The sequence below is a fragment of the Mastigoproctus giganteus genome, chromosome 13 (assembly GCF_048544385.1).
Source record: "Mastigoproctus giganteus isolate SK-2022 chromosome 13, ASM4854438v1, whole genome shotgun sequence".
Taxonomy (NCBI): domain Eukaryota; kingdom Metazoa; phylum Arthropoda; class Arachnida; order Uropygi; family Thelyphonidae; genus Mastigoproctus; species Mastigoproctus giganteus.
The window spans coordinates 43,934,539-43,950,992 of NC_143587.1; the positions used below are offsets into that span (position 1 = coordinate 43,934,539).

General features: G+C 38.3%; 1 protein-coding gene across 4 annotated transcripts in view; it reads right to left on the reverse strand.

The window, feature by feature from the left end:
• LOC150075997 (FERM, ARHGEF and pleckstrin domain-containing protein 2-like) overlaps positions 1-16,454 on the reverse strand; it is a 582,027-nt gene that overhangs the window by 49,045 nt on the left and 516,528 nt on the right. For all 4 annotated transcript variants that reach the window (XM_090387911.1, XM_090387910.1, XM_090387913.1 and 1 more), the window contains one exon: positions 13,546-13,721. In XM_090387911.1, the coding sequence (XP_090244037.1) occupies positions 13,546-13,721 (176 nt within the window). The remainder of the gene's footprint in view (positions 1-13,545; positions 13,722-16,454) is intronic.

Consider the following 16,454-nt stretch of genomic DNA (forward strand, 5'->3'; position numbering starts at 1 on the left):
ATTGCACTTATGGAAGTGGTGCATACTGTCTGTGTTTGTTGATTTGGAAGAAGTTAAATACGGTTATACAATCCTATTCGTTTTAGGAAGGAGAAGAATCTGCAAGATTTGAATTTTCGCCTATGATATGGCTAAGTGACAAAGGTTCCTTTAAATTGGCAGAGAATTGAAAGACATTAGTCGAGCATTATTATATAGAGTACAGTCCAGAAGTATGTGTTTGACTGTGAGTGGTGTATGACAATGATTACACTGGGGAGGATCATTTCCTGACAAAAGAAACAGATGGGTTAAATGAGTATGGCCGATTCTGGCTCTGGCTAAAATTACTTCTTCTTGTCTGTTTTCAGTAGAGCTGGAAGCCCATAATTTTGGTAAGGGTTTTATTTGGTGTAGTTTATTATGGGATTGTGTTTGCCACTGAAGAGTCCATTGATCTTTACATATTCTTTGTATTTTCATTTTATAATCTGTGACGGGTACTAGCGAATTTGTTGGGGCTGGGCTGGATGGATTTTTGGCAGCGTCATCTGCAATTTCATTCCCTGGTATTCCAGTATGGCCTGGGATCCAGCAGAAGATAACCTTTTGATCATGTTCTCTAAGACGTATCAACTGTGTTTTGATGAGCTTTAATAACGGGTGAGTAGGCAGGGAATTGTTTTGTAATGCTAATACGGAACCTTGCGAGTCTGTGTATATTATGCTCTTTTGAATTGACTTATGGAAGATATTTTCTAATGCAAGCTTGATGGCATATAGTTCAGTTGTGTAGCTGCTACACTCTGTCGGAAGAGATTGAGAAATGATGGTATCAGGGAGTACCACTGCTGCACCTGATCCACTATCAGACTTCGATCCATCTGTATATATTTTTGCGAAGTCAGGATAATGTTGAGTATGTTCAATGTGTAGCTGTCGGACGGTAAGGTCTGATAGAGAGTGTTTACCCCACTGATGGAAATACTTGTCACAACATGGCATGATGACGGACCATGGAGGGTCAGGATCTACAGGATCTCGCAAGATTTTATCGAAGTGTATATCCCAATCTTCTGTTAGATGTTTTAGCCTAATACCAGCAGACCGAACTGTCTGTGGTTTGTTTCTATACAGGGTCATATACAGCGGATCATGAAGTATTGACCAATTAGGATGGGTAACCTGGCTTTGGATCTTGATTGCATAGTTTAACAGCAACATCTTTCTCCTGATATTTAGAGGAGGTTCATGGGCTTCAATATATAAACTTTGCACTGGAGATGTTCTGAACGCACCTAATGCTGTTCTAAGAGCTGAATGTTGAATTGGATTGAGGCGAGATAAAACACTCTCCCTAGCAGAATCGAAAACAGGCGCCCCGTAGTCCAGGCGTGATCTAATTATTGTTCTGTATAGGTAAAGAAGGGTGTGATGATCTGCTCCCCATGTTGTCGCTGATAAAACTCTGAGTATGTTCAGTTTCTTTTGAGTTTGTCCGGAGATACTCAACGTGTTTTTGGAAGTTTAACTTGCTGTCGAAAAATAATCCTAGTAGGCGAACACAATTAGCTATTGGAAGAGGATGGTTATTCAAGTGGAGCTCGGGCTCAGGATGCATATTGCGTCTGTTACAGAAGTGTATGGCAGCAGATTTCTGGGTGGAGAGTCTATAACCATTTTGTGTCATCCATGTCACGATGCGATTAATTGATATTTGTAGCTGGCGTTCAATATAATGCATGTTTTGAGAATGACAGGATATTGAGAGATCATCTGCGAAAAGGTACGAATCTACAGTTTTCGGAATGAGTTCAATTATATGATTCATTCTCATTGCAAATAAAGTCGCACTGAGAACCGACCCTTGCGGAATTCCTTCTTCTTGGGTAAAGATCTTAGAGAGGGTTCCCCGGTAACGAACTTGAAAGGATCTCTGGTGTAGAAAATTTTTGATAAAGTATGGTAAATTACCTCTCAGGCCAAGAGAATGTAGATCTTTTAAGAGGCTGAATCGCCATGTAGTGTCAAAGGCTTTCTCAACGTCAAGACAGACCATTACGAGATGTTCCTTCTTGACGAAGGCATTTCTAATGTTTGTCTCGGTTTTGATCATGAGATCCAGTGAAGATCGATTTTTCCGGAATCCAAATTGGTTGTTGTGAATCAAATTTTGGGACTCCAGGAACCAAGTGAGACGGCGATGTAACATTTTCTCGAGGGTTTTGCTTAGACAGCTGGTAAGGGATATTGGTCTGTAATATTGCGGAACAGAATGATCTTTACCGGGCTTTGCAATTGCTAGTACATAAGAATGACTCCAGGAACTTGGGAAGGTATGTTCGGAAAAAATTCGATTGAAAAATATAAGCAGTAGTGAGAGTGATCTCTGATCCAAATTTCGCAGCATTACATAGTATATCCCATCTGGGCCAGCAGCACTGTTTCTTGAGTTGTTAAGGGATTGTTGCAGCTCAAGCATGGTAAATGGTTTATTATAAGGTAATGCGGAATTGTCAGTGAAATTTAGTCTGGATTTCTCTGCAATTGTTTTAAGTTTTTGAAATGTTTGATCATAGGCGATAGAAGAGGACAACTGAGAAAATGTGGTTCCGAGTGCATTTGATATTTCTGTAGGAGTAGTAAGCTCCTGTCCATTCCAGTTCAGTAGTGGGGTGGATAAAGGAGGGAATTTACTGTTTAAACATTTTATTTTTCTCCAGATTAATCTGATATCAGTATTTTTATTTACTGATGAGGCAAATTTTATCCAATTTTCTTTTTTCGCTTTACATCTGATGAAACGGGCTTTTGCTCTGAGACGTTTATAACTAATAAGATTGGAGGTGGTTGGGTGTTTGCGGAAGAGGTTCCACGCTTTGTTTTTCTCTTTTTTCGCATGATTGCAGTCTTCATTCCACCAGTAATTTGTTTTTCGTCTATTTCTTACTTGATATTGAGGAATGGTGGCGGATGCAGCTGACAGAATTTGATTTGTGATGTGCTCAGTAACACTGTCGATGGAACAGGACTGAATAATGTAGTTGTCAAATGATATGTGTGCTCTGTATTTTGTCCAGTCAGCTCTTGAAAATTTCCATTTCATTGGATTTTCTGTTGGGAAGGAACAGGATGTTTGAATTTTGCAGATTATGGGATAGTGGTCACTGCTATAAGGATCGCTTAGAGTTACCAACTCTATACTTGGGAAGAGGATTGGGGAACAAATGGTAAGGTCTATTGTAGAAGTTGAACCTGTAGGGAGATGGATATATGTGGGAGTGCCAGTATTTAGTAAAGTTAAATTTTGCCTGTCTATCAACATTTCAATAAGCTTTCCTCGTTTGTCTGATATAGGGGAACCCCATATTGGATGGTGGGCATTAAAGTCTCCTAGGATACAAAAGGGAGATGGTAACTGCAAGACAAGATCTTCGATTTCTTGAATGGTATATTGATGATTTGGTGGAAGATAGATTGAAACCAGTGTCAGTGTAATACCATTTACAACGCGAGCGGCAACAGCTTCTAAGGAGGTTTGTAAATGGATGCGTCTGGAGGGGATGCTTGAATCCACGAGTATTGCTACTCCTCCGTGAGCACTGTTAGTGACAGCTCTGTCTTGTCTGAACATAGTATAATTTTTTATTTTGATTGAGATCTGAGGTGTCAAATTCGTTTCCTGCAAGCACATTGCAAGAGGTTTGTGGTGGTGAATTAATTCATGGATATCATCGATATTACTGCGAAGGCCTCTACAGTTCCATTGGATGATCTGTTCCATTATTTAGATTTGTAAGAGGGAGATGAATCCGTCTGCTTTTTATAAGTGGGTTGTTTGTGGCGATCCAGCTTAGGTTTTTCTTTTCTGGGGAAGTTGGGGCGTGCTGAATTATTGTAATCTTCCATTTCACCATCTGCATGTAATTCAAGAAGGTCTTGGGTAATCGTATCATCAGTATCCATCCTTGTTGGGGGTGGTTGATTAACCTCGACAGGATCTGATTTTTGTAGTTTTTCTGTTACTTGGGTTGTGACCTGGGTTGGAACCGTAAGGGGTGTATTCATACATTGATCTACTGTGTTTGGCTTTGATGTAGGCTGGGTCAATAGAACTGATCGAGCCCAGTCTGCAATCGATTTATCTGGAGAGAGTGGATAACCGAGGCATAAGAGCTATTTGGCATGATCAGTTTGATTTGTTTCCTAGCTTCTTGATAGGAGACTTTATTTTCAGTCTTATATTTTTGTATTTTCTTGCCTATCTTCCAGAGATCACATTCTTTAGAGTATGCTGGATGGCTTCCCCTGCAGTTAGGACACTGAGGAGTTTGTGCTTTGCATTCTGACTGGGTATGAGTTGTGGAGCCACAGTTTGGGCATGTTGGAACGCCACGGCATGCTGTCTGGGAGTGTCCAAATTTCTGGCATTTGTAGCATCTTAAGGGATTTGGGATAAAGGGTCGAACACGGCAATTTAAGTAACCTGCTTTGACTGATGCTGGTAGATTCGGTGAATTGAAGGTTAGAATTATGTTACGTGTTGGGACTAAGGTACCATCTTTTCGTATCATGATTCTTTTTGCTTGAGTTACATTTTGTGTCTTTAGTTCCTGTACTATTTCTTCTTCGGACACGTTCAGTAGATCCCACTCAGTAATCACTCCCTTGGACGAATTCAGGGTGTTATGTGGAGTGACTTGTATTGGAATTCCGCTTAAAGTGGTAAGTTTCAATAGTTGATCAGAATGTCTTGGGAGAGAAGTCTCTATTAGCAAGTCCCCGGATTGGAGACGTTTCACCATTTTTGGTGATGCTGCTGCATGTTCCAGACATCGTTGGATTATGAAAGGGGAGAGCTTGCTAACAGGCTGTGCCGACAGAGAATGGATAATCAGGAAGGCTGGTGATTCCTGTCTGCCTGCATCTTTTTTCATTCTCTTCGAGGTAGAGAAGTCATGGTTGGGTTCGTGATTGTCATATTGAGCACTCTTGGGCTCTATACGTGGAAATTCATTGGTTTCCATTACTGCTCCTTTTAGCCCCGAGGGTTGATTTATCCCCCAGGTTACCGGCCCCGCCACGTGGAGGCAGGAGCGGTGCCACCAGTGACCAAGCGATAAAGGTTAGTGGTTAGTGTGTTAGAAAAGTAGTTATATATACAAAAGAAAGGTGTCTTTCCTTTCTTGTAGGAGGCTTTCTTCTTTATTTAACAAGAGCCAGAAAATAAATAACTTTGAAAATAAAGCCTTTGAAAATCTCTTTAACAACTTCTCTTTGGAAAAACGCTTTCAAATTCGCTTTGTAAATCGCTAGATCACTCGCTTGGTACTCGGGGCCCCCAGATCCTGTTGCAGCAGCATAACGTCAGTAGTGTCCTTAACAACCCTGCCAACCTTTGTATCGTCTGCAAACTTGGACATTAAGCTTGATATAGTAGCTCGACAATAAGCTTGATTAGTAGAGTCCTGAGGGACTCTACTAATAACATTAGTCCACGATGAGCAGTGTCCATTGATTACCACTCTCTATCATCTCCCACTCAACCATCCCTTTATCCATAGCAGAAATTTGCCTCCAATGCCACACTGCTCCAATTTGTGCAGCAGTCTTCCGTGTGCAACAGTATCAAAAGCCTTTCTAAGATCCAAATATATAATATCAAAGTTATTCCCTGCATCCAGTTCTTTTGTGACTGCATCATAGTATCCAATCAAATTGGTCAGGCAAGACTTTCCCTTAACAAAACCATGCTGTGTCTGAGCTATAACTGAAGTCTTCTAGATGATCCTGCAGTGCTTCTTTAACCAGTACCTCCATTACTTTTTCCTGGAATTATCCAACAAAGAGTAAAATAGTCCTGAAACGGCTGTCTGGGCAGTGGTAACCACTGAATAAATCTTCTCTATTGGGAAAGCATTACTAACACATGAAGGCATGAGATTTACCGAAATGATGCCATGTAATGAACTTCAGTTAACTTACTACATACAGAAATAATGCATTGCACTAACTTGTAATCTGTAAGTTTTCCGTAGTCTGAAGCTTTTAGCCCTAAAATTCTGACTAAGTATTATCTATTGTTTTTGAAATCTATAAGATACAAACTAAAATAAGCTATAGCTTATTTTAGTGTGTATTTGAATATCCTCTGATAGCAGTATACTCCCAAGGAGGAGTCACTACTTCAGAATTGGAACTGATAATCAGTTTTATACAAGGTATGTCCCAAAAGTTCCACAACTGATTGTTTTTTAAATCAGTAGTTATCAGTGTGATTTCATTTTGTATACATGAAGCTGACTCACTTCTCTGCTTCCATAAAAACTTTCTTGCATATTCACTCCATTCATGGCATGCATAAAATGCTTTTCTGTTAACTTTAGCATTAGCATTAGTAGAGGCATTTGATGCAAGAAAGCAAGCTTATGCAGCATCAGCCAAAAAAGAAAAAAAACCCACTTCCACTTCACCCCTCTGTTCGTTCCAAATACCTGTCCAGCCGAGCCTTAAACTTATTTAGGCTATCAACCTCCACCACAAGGGATGGAAGTCTGTTCCACCAACCAACCACCCGCTGGCTAAAGGCAAATTTCCTCACGTCTATCCTACATCTGTCTTTCCTCAATTTGAATTTATGCCCTCTCAGGTGATTTTTCTGAGCTAGAGGAAGAATCTCATCAGCATTGAGCATGCTTAAACCATTCAAGGCTTTATACACCTCTATCAGATCACCTCGCTGGTGCCTAGTCTCCAGACACTGTAATTTGCAAAACTTAAGCCTTTCTTCGTAAGAGCACCCCTTTGTTCCATTCACTAATCTTGTTGCCCTTCTCTGTACTCGTTCCAGCAGCTCTACATCCTTCTTGAAATGAGGCCTCCAGACCTGTATACAGTACTCTAGGTGTGGCCTGACCATTGCCTTATACAATGGAATAATCACCTCCTTATCCCTGCTGGAAAAATTCCTGTATATCATTGACAATACTCCATGAGCTACTCTTGCAGCCCGTCTGCACTGCTCAGAGAACTTCATATCTGCCTGCACAACCACCCCCAAGTCCCTTTCATTCTCTACCACTGTCAGTGTAGTACCACAGACTTGATACGTTGCTCTGGGGTTGCTGTTTCCCATGTGTAGTACTTTACATTTGTCAATGTTAAACTTCATTTGCCACCTCTCAGCCCATCTGCTCAACCTTTCCAGATCCTGTTGCAACAGCATAGTGTCAGTAGTGTCCTTGACAACCCTGCCAACCTTTGTATCATCTGCAAACTTGGACATTAAGCTTGATATACCATCATCAATATCATTTATAAATACAGAAAACAATAATGGACCCAACACTGAGCCCTGAGGGACTCCACTAATAACATTAGTCCACGATGAGCAGTGTCCATTGATTACCACTCTCTGTCTTCTCCCCCTCAACCACCCCTTTATCCATAGCAGCAATTTGCCTCCAATGTCACACTGCTCCAATTTGTATAGCAGTCTTCCATGTGCAACAGTATCAAAAGCCTTTCTAAGATCCAAGTATATAATATCAAAGTTATTCCCTGCATCCAGTTCTTTTGTGACTGCATCATAATGTCCAATCAAGTTGGTCAGGCAAGACTTCCCCTTAACAAAACCATGCTGTGTCTGGGCTATAACTGAAGTCTTGTCTAAATGATCCTGCAGTGCTTCTTTAATCAGTGCCTCCATTAATTTTCCTGGAACAGAAGTTAAGCTCACAGGTCTATAATTACTTGTGTCAGCCTTTGATCCTCCTTTGTGAATTGGGGTCACATTTGCACATTTCCAGTCTATGGGTACCTCCCCTGAGTCCAAGGAAGCTCTCATAATTATGACTAAGGGTTTGCTTACTTCCTTTGCTGCCTCCTTTAATATAACTGGATAGATCCCATCCACCCCGGGTGCCTTTCTTGTGTTTATCTTCAACAGTTTCTCCTCCACTTTACTCCCAGTTATTTCAAGATTCTGTAGCTTACTGCTAGAGTTGAATACACCTCTGGCATTCCCCTTGCTGAATAACTCCTCATGTGTGAATGTCGATGCAAAATATTCATTTAGTTTGTTAGCTAGCTGAGCAGGATCATCAACAGATGACCCATCAATATCAAGTGGACCAATCTGATTCATCCCCTTCCTTCTAGAGTTAACATAAGTAAAGAACTCCTTGCTGTTTTTCTTTGCATCCCTTGCCACGGATTTCTAGTAATCTGCCTTCGCCTGCCTAACCTCCTTTGTAACTTGGTTGCATATCAACTTGTATCTATCATAGGCTTCTGTGTCACGTGTTAATTTGTAAGTATCCCATGCATTTTTCTTCTCTGCCATATGCCTCATTAGTTCATCTGACATCCATTTTGGCCTAAACCTTGAACAATATTTCTTAGTTGGTATGTAAAGCCTAGTAGCTTCCAAGATAAGTTCTTTGAATGCTTCCCATTTTGAATTTGCTGTTGGTAACATCATCAGTTGGTCCCACTGTATAGAATTTAAATACTGTCTCAGTCCATCGTAGTCGCCTTTACGGAAGCAATAACCCTTCCCTTTACCCCAATGGTAGTTACCTCTTTGAGTAAATCCCACTTCAGCACACTGTGATCACTGCCACCTAGTGGTTCATTTATCTGCAGATTCTTAATGCATGAAGAATCACTGCTGATAATCAAATCAAGAGTATTACTCCCTCTAGTTGCCTCCCGAACATGCTGATGTAGAAAACAATCATCCAATAAATCCACAAAAGCCCTGCTAGTGTGTGAGTAACCAGCCCCCAGATTCCAGTCAATATCTGGGAAATTAAAATCTCCCATTATAAGACTCTCTGATTTACTGGCCCACTCTATTTCCCTGTACAGTTCCTTATTATACTCATCAGAGTCATTAGGCCTATAGCACACTCCTACTCTCAATTTTGATCTCCCAATGCTTATGTCACACCAAACTGACTCAACACTGCACTGTCCGGCGATGTCGACTGGCTTCACTTCCTTGGTTTTTATGTGTTTCTTAACTAATAGCATAACCCCTCCCCCCTTCCTATCCTGTCTATCCTTTCTGTAGACGTTGTACTCCCCAAATTGCAGTTCTGCATCCCTTATATCTGTGTGACACCACGTCTCTGATATCCCAACAATATCTGCCTTTGATGTTTTGAGCAATACCTCAAATTCATCAAATTTATTTACTAAACTCCTAGCATTGGTGTACACGCAAGTATACCTGCACCTGTTTCTATTCTTAGCTACCCTAACACAACCCACTTCTTTGTGATAGCTTGTTTTGTTCAGTAATAGTTATAGCACTAACATTTCGGTAACTTTCACCTTCAGCAATAATGGAAGAAATGAAGATTTTGTCATTAAGGGAAGATTGCAGAAGGCCAGCATAAATTGCAGATTCTTTTGTGATATCGGGCTATGGGAAAGAAAACTACACACACAATTTTCTTTTTCAGAAAGCCTCAATCAAACTTCACTGACAACTGTTTTTGCATGTTTAACTCTCTGCTAGCATCCAAACTACTACTTGGTGATCATGTTGTAAAATTGTGGACCAACCCTTTTGATGTTTACATTCAAAAATGGCTGTACAATGCATTTTTTTTTTTTTTTTGAAAAAAAGTGCTAGTCTCCATGATAGGAAAAAAAAAAAAAAAAAGATATTGCTTCATATTGTGATAATACTGTTGGAATAAAAATGACAAATAAATGATACTAACATGCTGTTTATCATGCATAAATTTATTATACAAGAATTTAAAAAAAATGCATAAAAAGTACTTGGTTTAAAAACAAAGGTTTTATAAAAAATTTCAAATTTTTATTTAGTTCTTGTCTGACACAATATCCTGACTTTGTTCCTGAATGTTTTTGTCAGTGACTGAATGTTGTTTTAAGAAATTTTAAGATAGAGTAGTGAATAAACTACTTTTGCCATTAACGAAGCTCTGTTTGGGCTGACAATCAAATTAATTTGTGAAAATCCTCATTCACATTAACCTGATGAAGTTGGTATTGTACTTACAGCATTCTTCATAAATGAATGTTTTGAAATGAAATGCTTGAAGTTTTCTATTCTGTCTTTTCAATTAGGTATTCATGAAAATTTAAAATATCTTTCATTTAATTGAAGCCTAACTAACAAGTTTCTGACTTCATTCTCACCAAATGTCAATTGAGAGTTCATGCTTTCATGCAAACATCTCTATATCAAGCATTCATGCTGACACTACCAAACCAGCATTTTTATTCTATCATTTAATGTTGTCTGCTTTAATTTAATCTAATTTAAGCAGACTACTTCCCATTTATTTTCTCAGAATTCTGTAGAAATCTTCTGGATTTACTGGAGAACAGTTTCTATAATCTTTTTTCTGTGAAGTTAAACCCCTTGAAACTGCAGATTTTTGTCATCTTTGTAATATGGTCTTTTGTGAACAAGTTGGTTATCTTTCATGAAAAAGTTGTACAGTGGTTTATACATTTTTATTCCACCTGTACAGATCCATATCATGCTTTTGAAAGTCCACACTCAAGTCAGATAACTCTTGAAGAGCATCACCATTAAACCTAATATCTAATGTAAAGTTTGTAACTGTAATTTTTCTGTACTCCTTCATACGTTTCATTATTCTCACATTGAATAAGTCTTTGCTTCTTCAAAATTATTAACTAAGGCCTCATGTTATTCTAAATAACTGAAGCTGAAAGAAACTCAATGCCACCTAGTGTGTGCTTAAAATTTGGCCAATTTTTAATAGTTCACTGTCAAACAAGTTTGCACACACATACATAACATAAAGTGTATCAATAAATGCCTTAAATCTCAACATTAAAACTGATTTCACTATATCACTAACTGACACTTCTAACTGCGATTAGTTGTTGTTGTTGTTTTGGTTTTTAGGAGCATTAGCAACTAAGGCCATATTGCTCCGGGATATGCGGTGGTCATTCCCTGACCTTTCCACATCCATAATATTTGGTGGTGACAGGCTCGAACCCCGGTCTAATAAAGAAGCGTGTGCTACGCACTGCTGCTCCTTCCCACCTGGCTACGGAGGCACCACTGTGATTAGTAGTGTCACACAATTACAGAAAGAAAATTTTCCAATTTTCACTACCCACCATAACAGTTGCATCATCACGTGTGAAACAAACCGAGTTTTTAAATATTTTTCTGCCATTCCATATGACTGAAGATAATTGAGCAAAGAATCAAAAATCCCTTCTGTAGTAACATCTTTGAGTTTGATAAGTCCAAAAACAAATTTACTGCAAAGCTCATTCCACTGTGCAATATATAAATTCAAACATACATGATTAAAATAGATTTTTTACTTCACATGGTTGACTCATTGATTATCAATGAAATTTTACTATTTGACAAATTTTTTTCTCATTTCATCGCTATGTGATTCAAAATGTTAATTCAACATTAGTTGAATGAAGAATATGGTCTACACCAATCTCATTTAATTCTTTTAATTCTCATTTACTGTATGTCAATCTTGTATGTCAATTTCGGATTCAAAATTATGAAAAGACTGACTTTCTTTGGCCACATCATATGAGATATGGCAGTGCAAAAAATTTTTTTGCAGTTATTAATTTTTAAAGAGATAAATTCTTTAGACAGAGATTTTCAAGAGGCTCTTTCTCAGCTTCTGTGAAAAATTTTATAACAGCTTTATCTCCTACTGTTTCCTTATGTTATTTTTTTTTTATTTCTGAAGGCAGCTGTTGCTGCTTACTTTCACCAAAATAGGTGACTTTATTGTTTGCCTATTTCTCAGAAATTTTCATTTCTACCTTCTTTTCCTCTTTAAGAATCCCAATTCATTGACAGCATACAGTCAAGTTTCCTATTTAAGTAATTTAGTCACTTATACTTTGCACAACATAATTTTTTTGATTGACAGTCCAGCAACTAGGTCGGTCAGTCACTGTCAGTTATATCTTGCTTTTGGATCAGACATTATCCAATTATTCTTGTTTACTCTTTACTCACTTCTTTTTAATTCCATGACTGTGTAAAAAAAAATCTCGTATTTATATCACTTTTTACTTTAAGGTTCAAATCAGTGTTTCTTTTTAATACAAATTCACTCACATTCATGTTACCAACATAACTCAAAATACAGGAAACTAAATAAAAGTGCTGTTTAGAGATTTTCCAATACTTGTATAGTAGGCTCCCCCAATATGAGGCAAACACATTCTGTGACATTTGGTTTGCTTTTAGCTATCTGTACAAATGAGGCTTTTGTCAACTCATGCATATGTTGCATACACATTTAAAAATACAGTCGATTCCAGTTATTTGAAACACATCGGGACTAGTGCATTTTGGTCCGATTAAGCGGCTGCCCCAATTATCTGAAGTATCACGTAAATAGTTAAAAATACAATGGACCCCCGCTTTACAATTGGTTCACTGTACAATCAAATATTGCTACAATGGACTCGCCATAGTAAAGTACCATTCACTATACAATGTGTAGTAAGCGCCGGTCATTGTGATCACGTTTGTGAATTGAATTTTAATTCTATTAAACAGCAATTCTAATTATTGAAAATAGGAGGAATATTATCCACAGACTATAAAAGTAAAGATATATTAAGCACAAATTTACCCTTTATTACCTTACCAATTAAAAAATTAAATGATACGTGAAAATTGGAATAATTAATATGTACTGTAATATGTACATACTAACTAGTTGACATTTCTGTTCACTGACATTTGTGGGTGGTGGTTAAAATTTAAAACAGTAAAAAGATAAGCAATTAATAACAAAGAACACGGCGCACACAAATTTCTTTGTTTGTTATTTGATTTTTAGGAGCATTAGCAACTAAGGCTATGTTGCTCCGGGGATATTTGGTGGTCATTCCCTGACCTTTCCGCATCCTCCATATTTGGTGGTCACGGGCTTGAACCCCGGTCTAATCAAGAAGCGGCACACAAATTGCAAGTAACACGATACGCACAAGGGAGAATGGAGTAACAAGTTACGAAGCTTTAAAAATAGGAATGAAGAGAAGATTCTGAAAATAAATTTTTTTATATGATTGAAGATTTCATGGAAGTGTAAACACATTTCACCATAACAACCCACAGAATTCCAGCTGTCGGTATTATCGCAAATTCAATAAGACTGAGTTTACTATCTATTTATGATAGATTGCACTAACAGAAAAGCTCAATAAACAGGAGACTGCTAATTGTTTTATGGTTGTGACCTCCAGAAATCTGACCGTACCATTTGGTTCGGTTGGAGACAATTGTAGGGTAATCTCTAGTGCTGCAGTCTCCTGCCCTGATTAAACGGCATGTTGTCCCAATTAAGCAAAGTAAACCCAGGCTATTTTCTCAACTGGGTTCTGTTTTTTAAGATTTTTCCCGAATAAACGGCTGCCCCAAATAACTGGAATCCACTGTACTTAAAAAAAAAATAGTCAGAATAAAAAAAAAATGAGGCCCTTTCCATGCATACGTTACATATACATATTTAAAAATACTTCTTAAAGAATAAAAAATATAGTTACCAGCATAGACCGGCTATAATCATTCTTTCCCACACTAGTATTACGATGCCAACATACATGGACAGTGGTATTAGATCGGTACTGTTGATGTTTTTCTGCAGAACCAGTACCACCACTTAGCTGCTCTGCTGCTGCATGACTGCCATCACTTTTTTCTGCAAGCTCGTCTGATGAACCTATAAATAAATAAAAATTCAAAGAAATAATGTTTTATCAAAAATTATAAAACACACCTACCCTGTGGTTCTGAAATGGTAATCAATAACACTATAAAAAACATCAGAATATGAAAATGCATATGAAAATTTTCATATGCAGTTTATTAGGGTGTCATTCAATAAGCAGGAGTCTGCAATTATGCAGCCACAATAGACATGTACATTTTTCCTTTCTCCCTCTAACCTTCCCATGTCCACTTTTTATTTTAAAACTAAGGTTATCTAGACAAGTAGAAAGAAAACATGGTGGAATGTAGTGGGCCGATGACAGCACCCTACATTCCACTTTCCAGTTTAAGAAACCTTTCCCTGCATAAGCAGTTTCAACTTCTCAAAAATCCACCACCAATTCCTTAAGAATTGAGAATTTTCTAATTCTTAATTCTTCTAAAATTCGGTCTTGTCTTATTTCTTAAAAATGACCATTGGGAAGAGTAGACACTCAAATTTCAGACAAGATGACTTATCTCTATTGAGGACTTCCCAACTTCTAATTTCTCTTGGCATAAACATATCACAAAGAGTATTTCACCTGCATAAAAAAAAAAAAAAATCTGGATTTTCTTTTTTGCTCTCAGCACTATTTTTCTTCTAAACAGCTACAGAATCTGTATAAATTTCAAATGTACCCTACCTCTGTGTAGGTGGCACCCCAAAACCTCTCTCAAGCTCCAAGACTCTATTCAAAAGTGGGCAGTCAGATCAATCAATGAACAATCTCTTATGAACTCTCTCCACTCTGTCTCAGAGACATATAGTTTCTGCTGCATGCCCTTTCTATGCTCTTCTGGCTTGACATCTGTAATTCTGCTCTCTTCCTAAACAATCCAAACTCATGCCTCAACCAATCAGTAAGGCACTGAAGTAAGCCAGCCACATCTTCGGTATCCAACTCCAAACTCACAGAACTAATTTTTTTTTTTTTTTAATGAAAACCCCAAACACGAAAGGTATCAAAATCTATAGTACTTAGTACCGTGCATGGGTTTGAAGGAGAAGTATGGGGGGAGGGGAGTGCCGGTAACTTTGCTCTAGAGACTAAACATGGGTTTCACCACTTCTTTCCTCTTCCTAATTTATCCATTCTGATTCTGTTCTTTGGAGAAACTTACCCTCATATGTAATTCCCAAAAATTACAAATCACAAAAATTCAAGACTAATGTCAAGCCTTATGGGTGGTACTAAATAACAAAGGTTTAAATACCTTTCGTGTAAAAAAAAAAAAAAAAAAAAAAAGTTCTTTTTAAAAATTTTTTTTTACACAAATGGTTCTTAGAAAAACAACACATTAATTAAACTTTAAACAACATATACACGATGTGTTGTTTTAAAGTCTAATTTACTAACCAATACTAAACCTAACAATCTGATACTGTTGGTAAGTGTAATGATGTTGGTTTTGAGTGGAAAGTCAGGTTCAGGATGTAGCTTGTATATTTTATAAAAATGAATACAAGTAAGATTGAAGAGGCCTCTGACTCCGGGATACATGTATTAATTATAAAATATATTGCTCACCTCCAGAGGAATGGAATAAGAAAAAAGAAAATTGTAGGAACAAGGTAGTACTCTTTAATAAAACAAAACATGGGTACAAATTGAGTTAGACTAAATTAAATAAATATAAAGCAAAACAGTAGCTTTCGAGTCAAGGGTACTCTTCATCAGCTTAATACAAACATTATGATGAAACAAATAATACTAGGGCATGGTCATGTAAGGCTAACAAAGTGTGACACGAGTGCAAGTAATAGTAGGGATAATTTCTAATTTCTGGTTAAAATTAGATGCTTGCAGCTGGGAATGCAGGGCATGCACATGGGGTGTGTGCCAATGTTTATCACACTGTAGGATAACCGCCTCCACAGTTAAAATTACCATGGCAACCGGATATGTGGAGTGATTCGAGCCATACTCACTGACAGTAACTCTGTGAGTGGTCATTGATTTCGATATCTCAGTGTGGGTCAAGATCATGGTGAGAGGGCCAATAGTGTGCTGTGACCATAGAGTGCTCCGAATCAACAAACCGGATTGCCCTCTCATGTTCTGCGATCTGGTCCTGGAGCCTACTACAAGATTCCCCTATGTAGCAATCACTGCAGTCATGGCAGGCAATGCGATAAACCGAGCCACTGCATAACAAGGAGGGGTGGGCATTTTTACCCTTGAGAGAAGGGATCGCAGTTTACTACTGGGAAGCTGTAAGCATTTTATCCAGTTAACACTTAGAATTTTAGAGAGGTGTTGTGAGATGCCAGGATAATAGGGGATAAAGGCAGTTGAGATCGTGTCATCGTGGGAGGCCCTGAGGTGTGCAGCAAGCTCATGGGCCTGCAGATTACATTTGTTTAGTGCATAGGCAGGGTAGCCACAGTTGGATAGACCTGTTTTTACTCTCAAAACCTCATCGGGCCTCTCGTCTATGGAGCTGGAATGGGTCTAGGCACACGCAGTACTGAGAAGCTGGCTGTGGTTGTGCACCGATTCGTAGTTGGTGAATTGGCCAGTACACATTGGTTTTCAGTAAACCGAAGTTCTTAAATGTGTGCCCATGCGGCGTACTAGAATATCCAGAAAGGAGAGGACATTGTCTGGCTTCAGTTCAATAGTGAACTGGATGAATGGCGATAGAGAGTTGAGGTGCCACAAAAGCCGGGCTTCTGAGCCCCGGGGAATGACAACAAAGA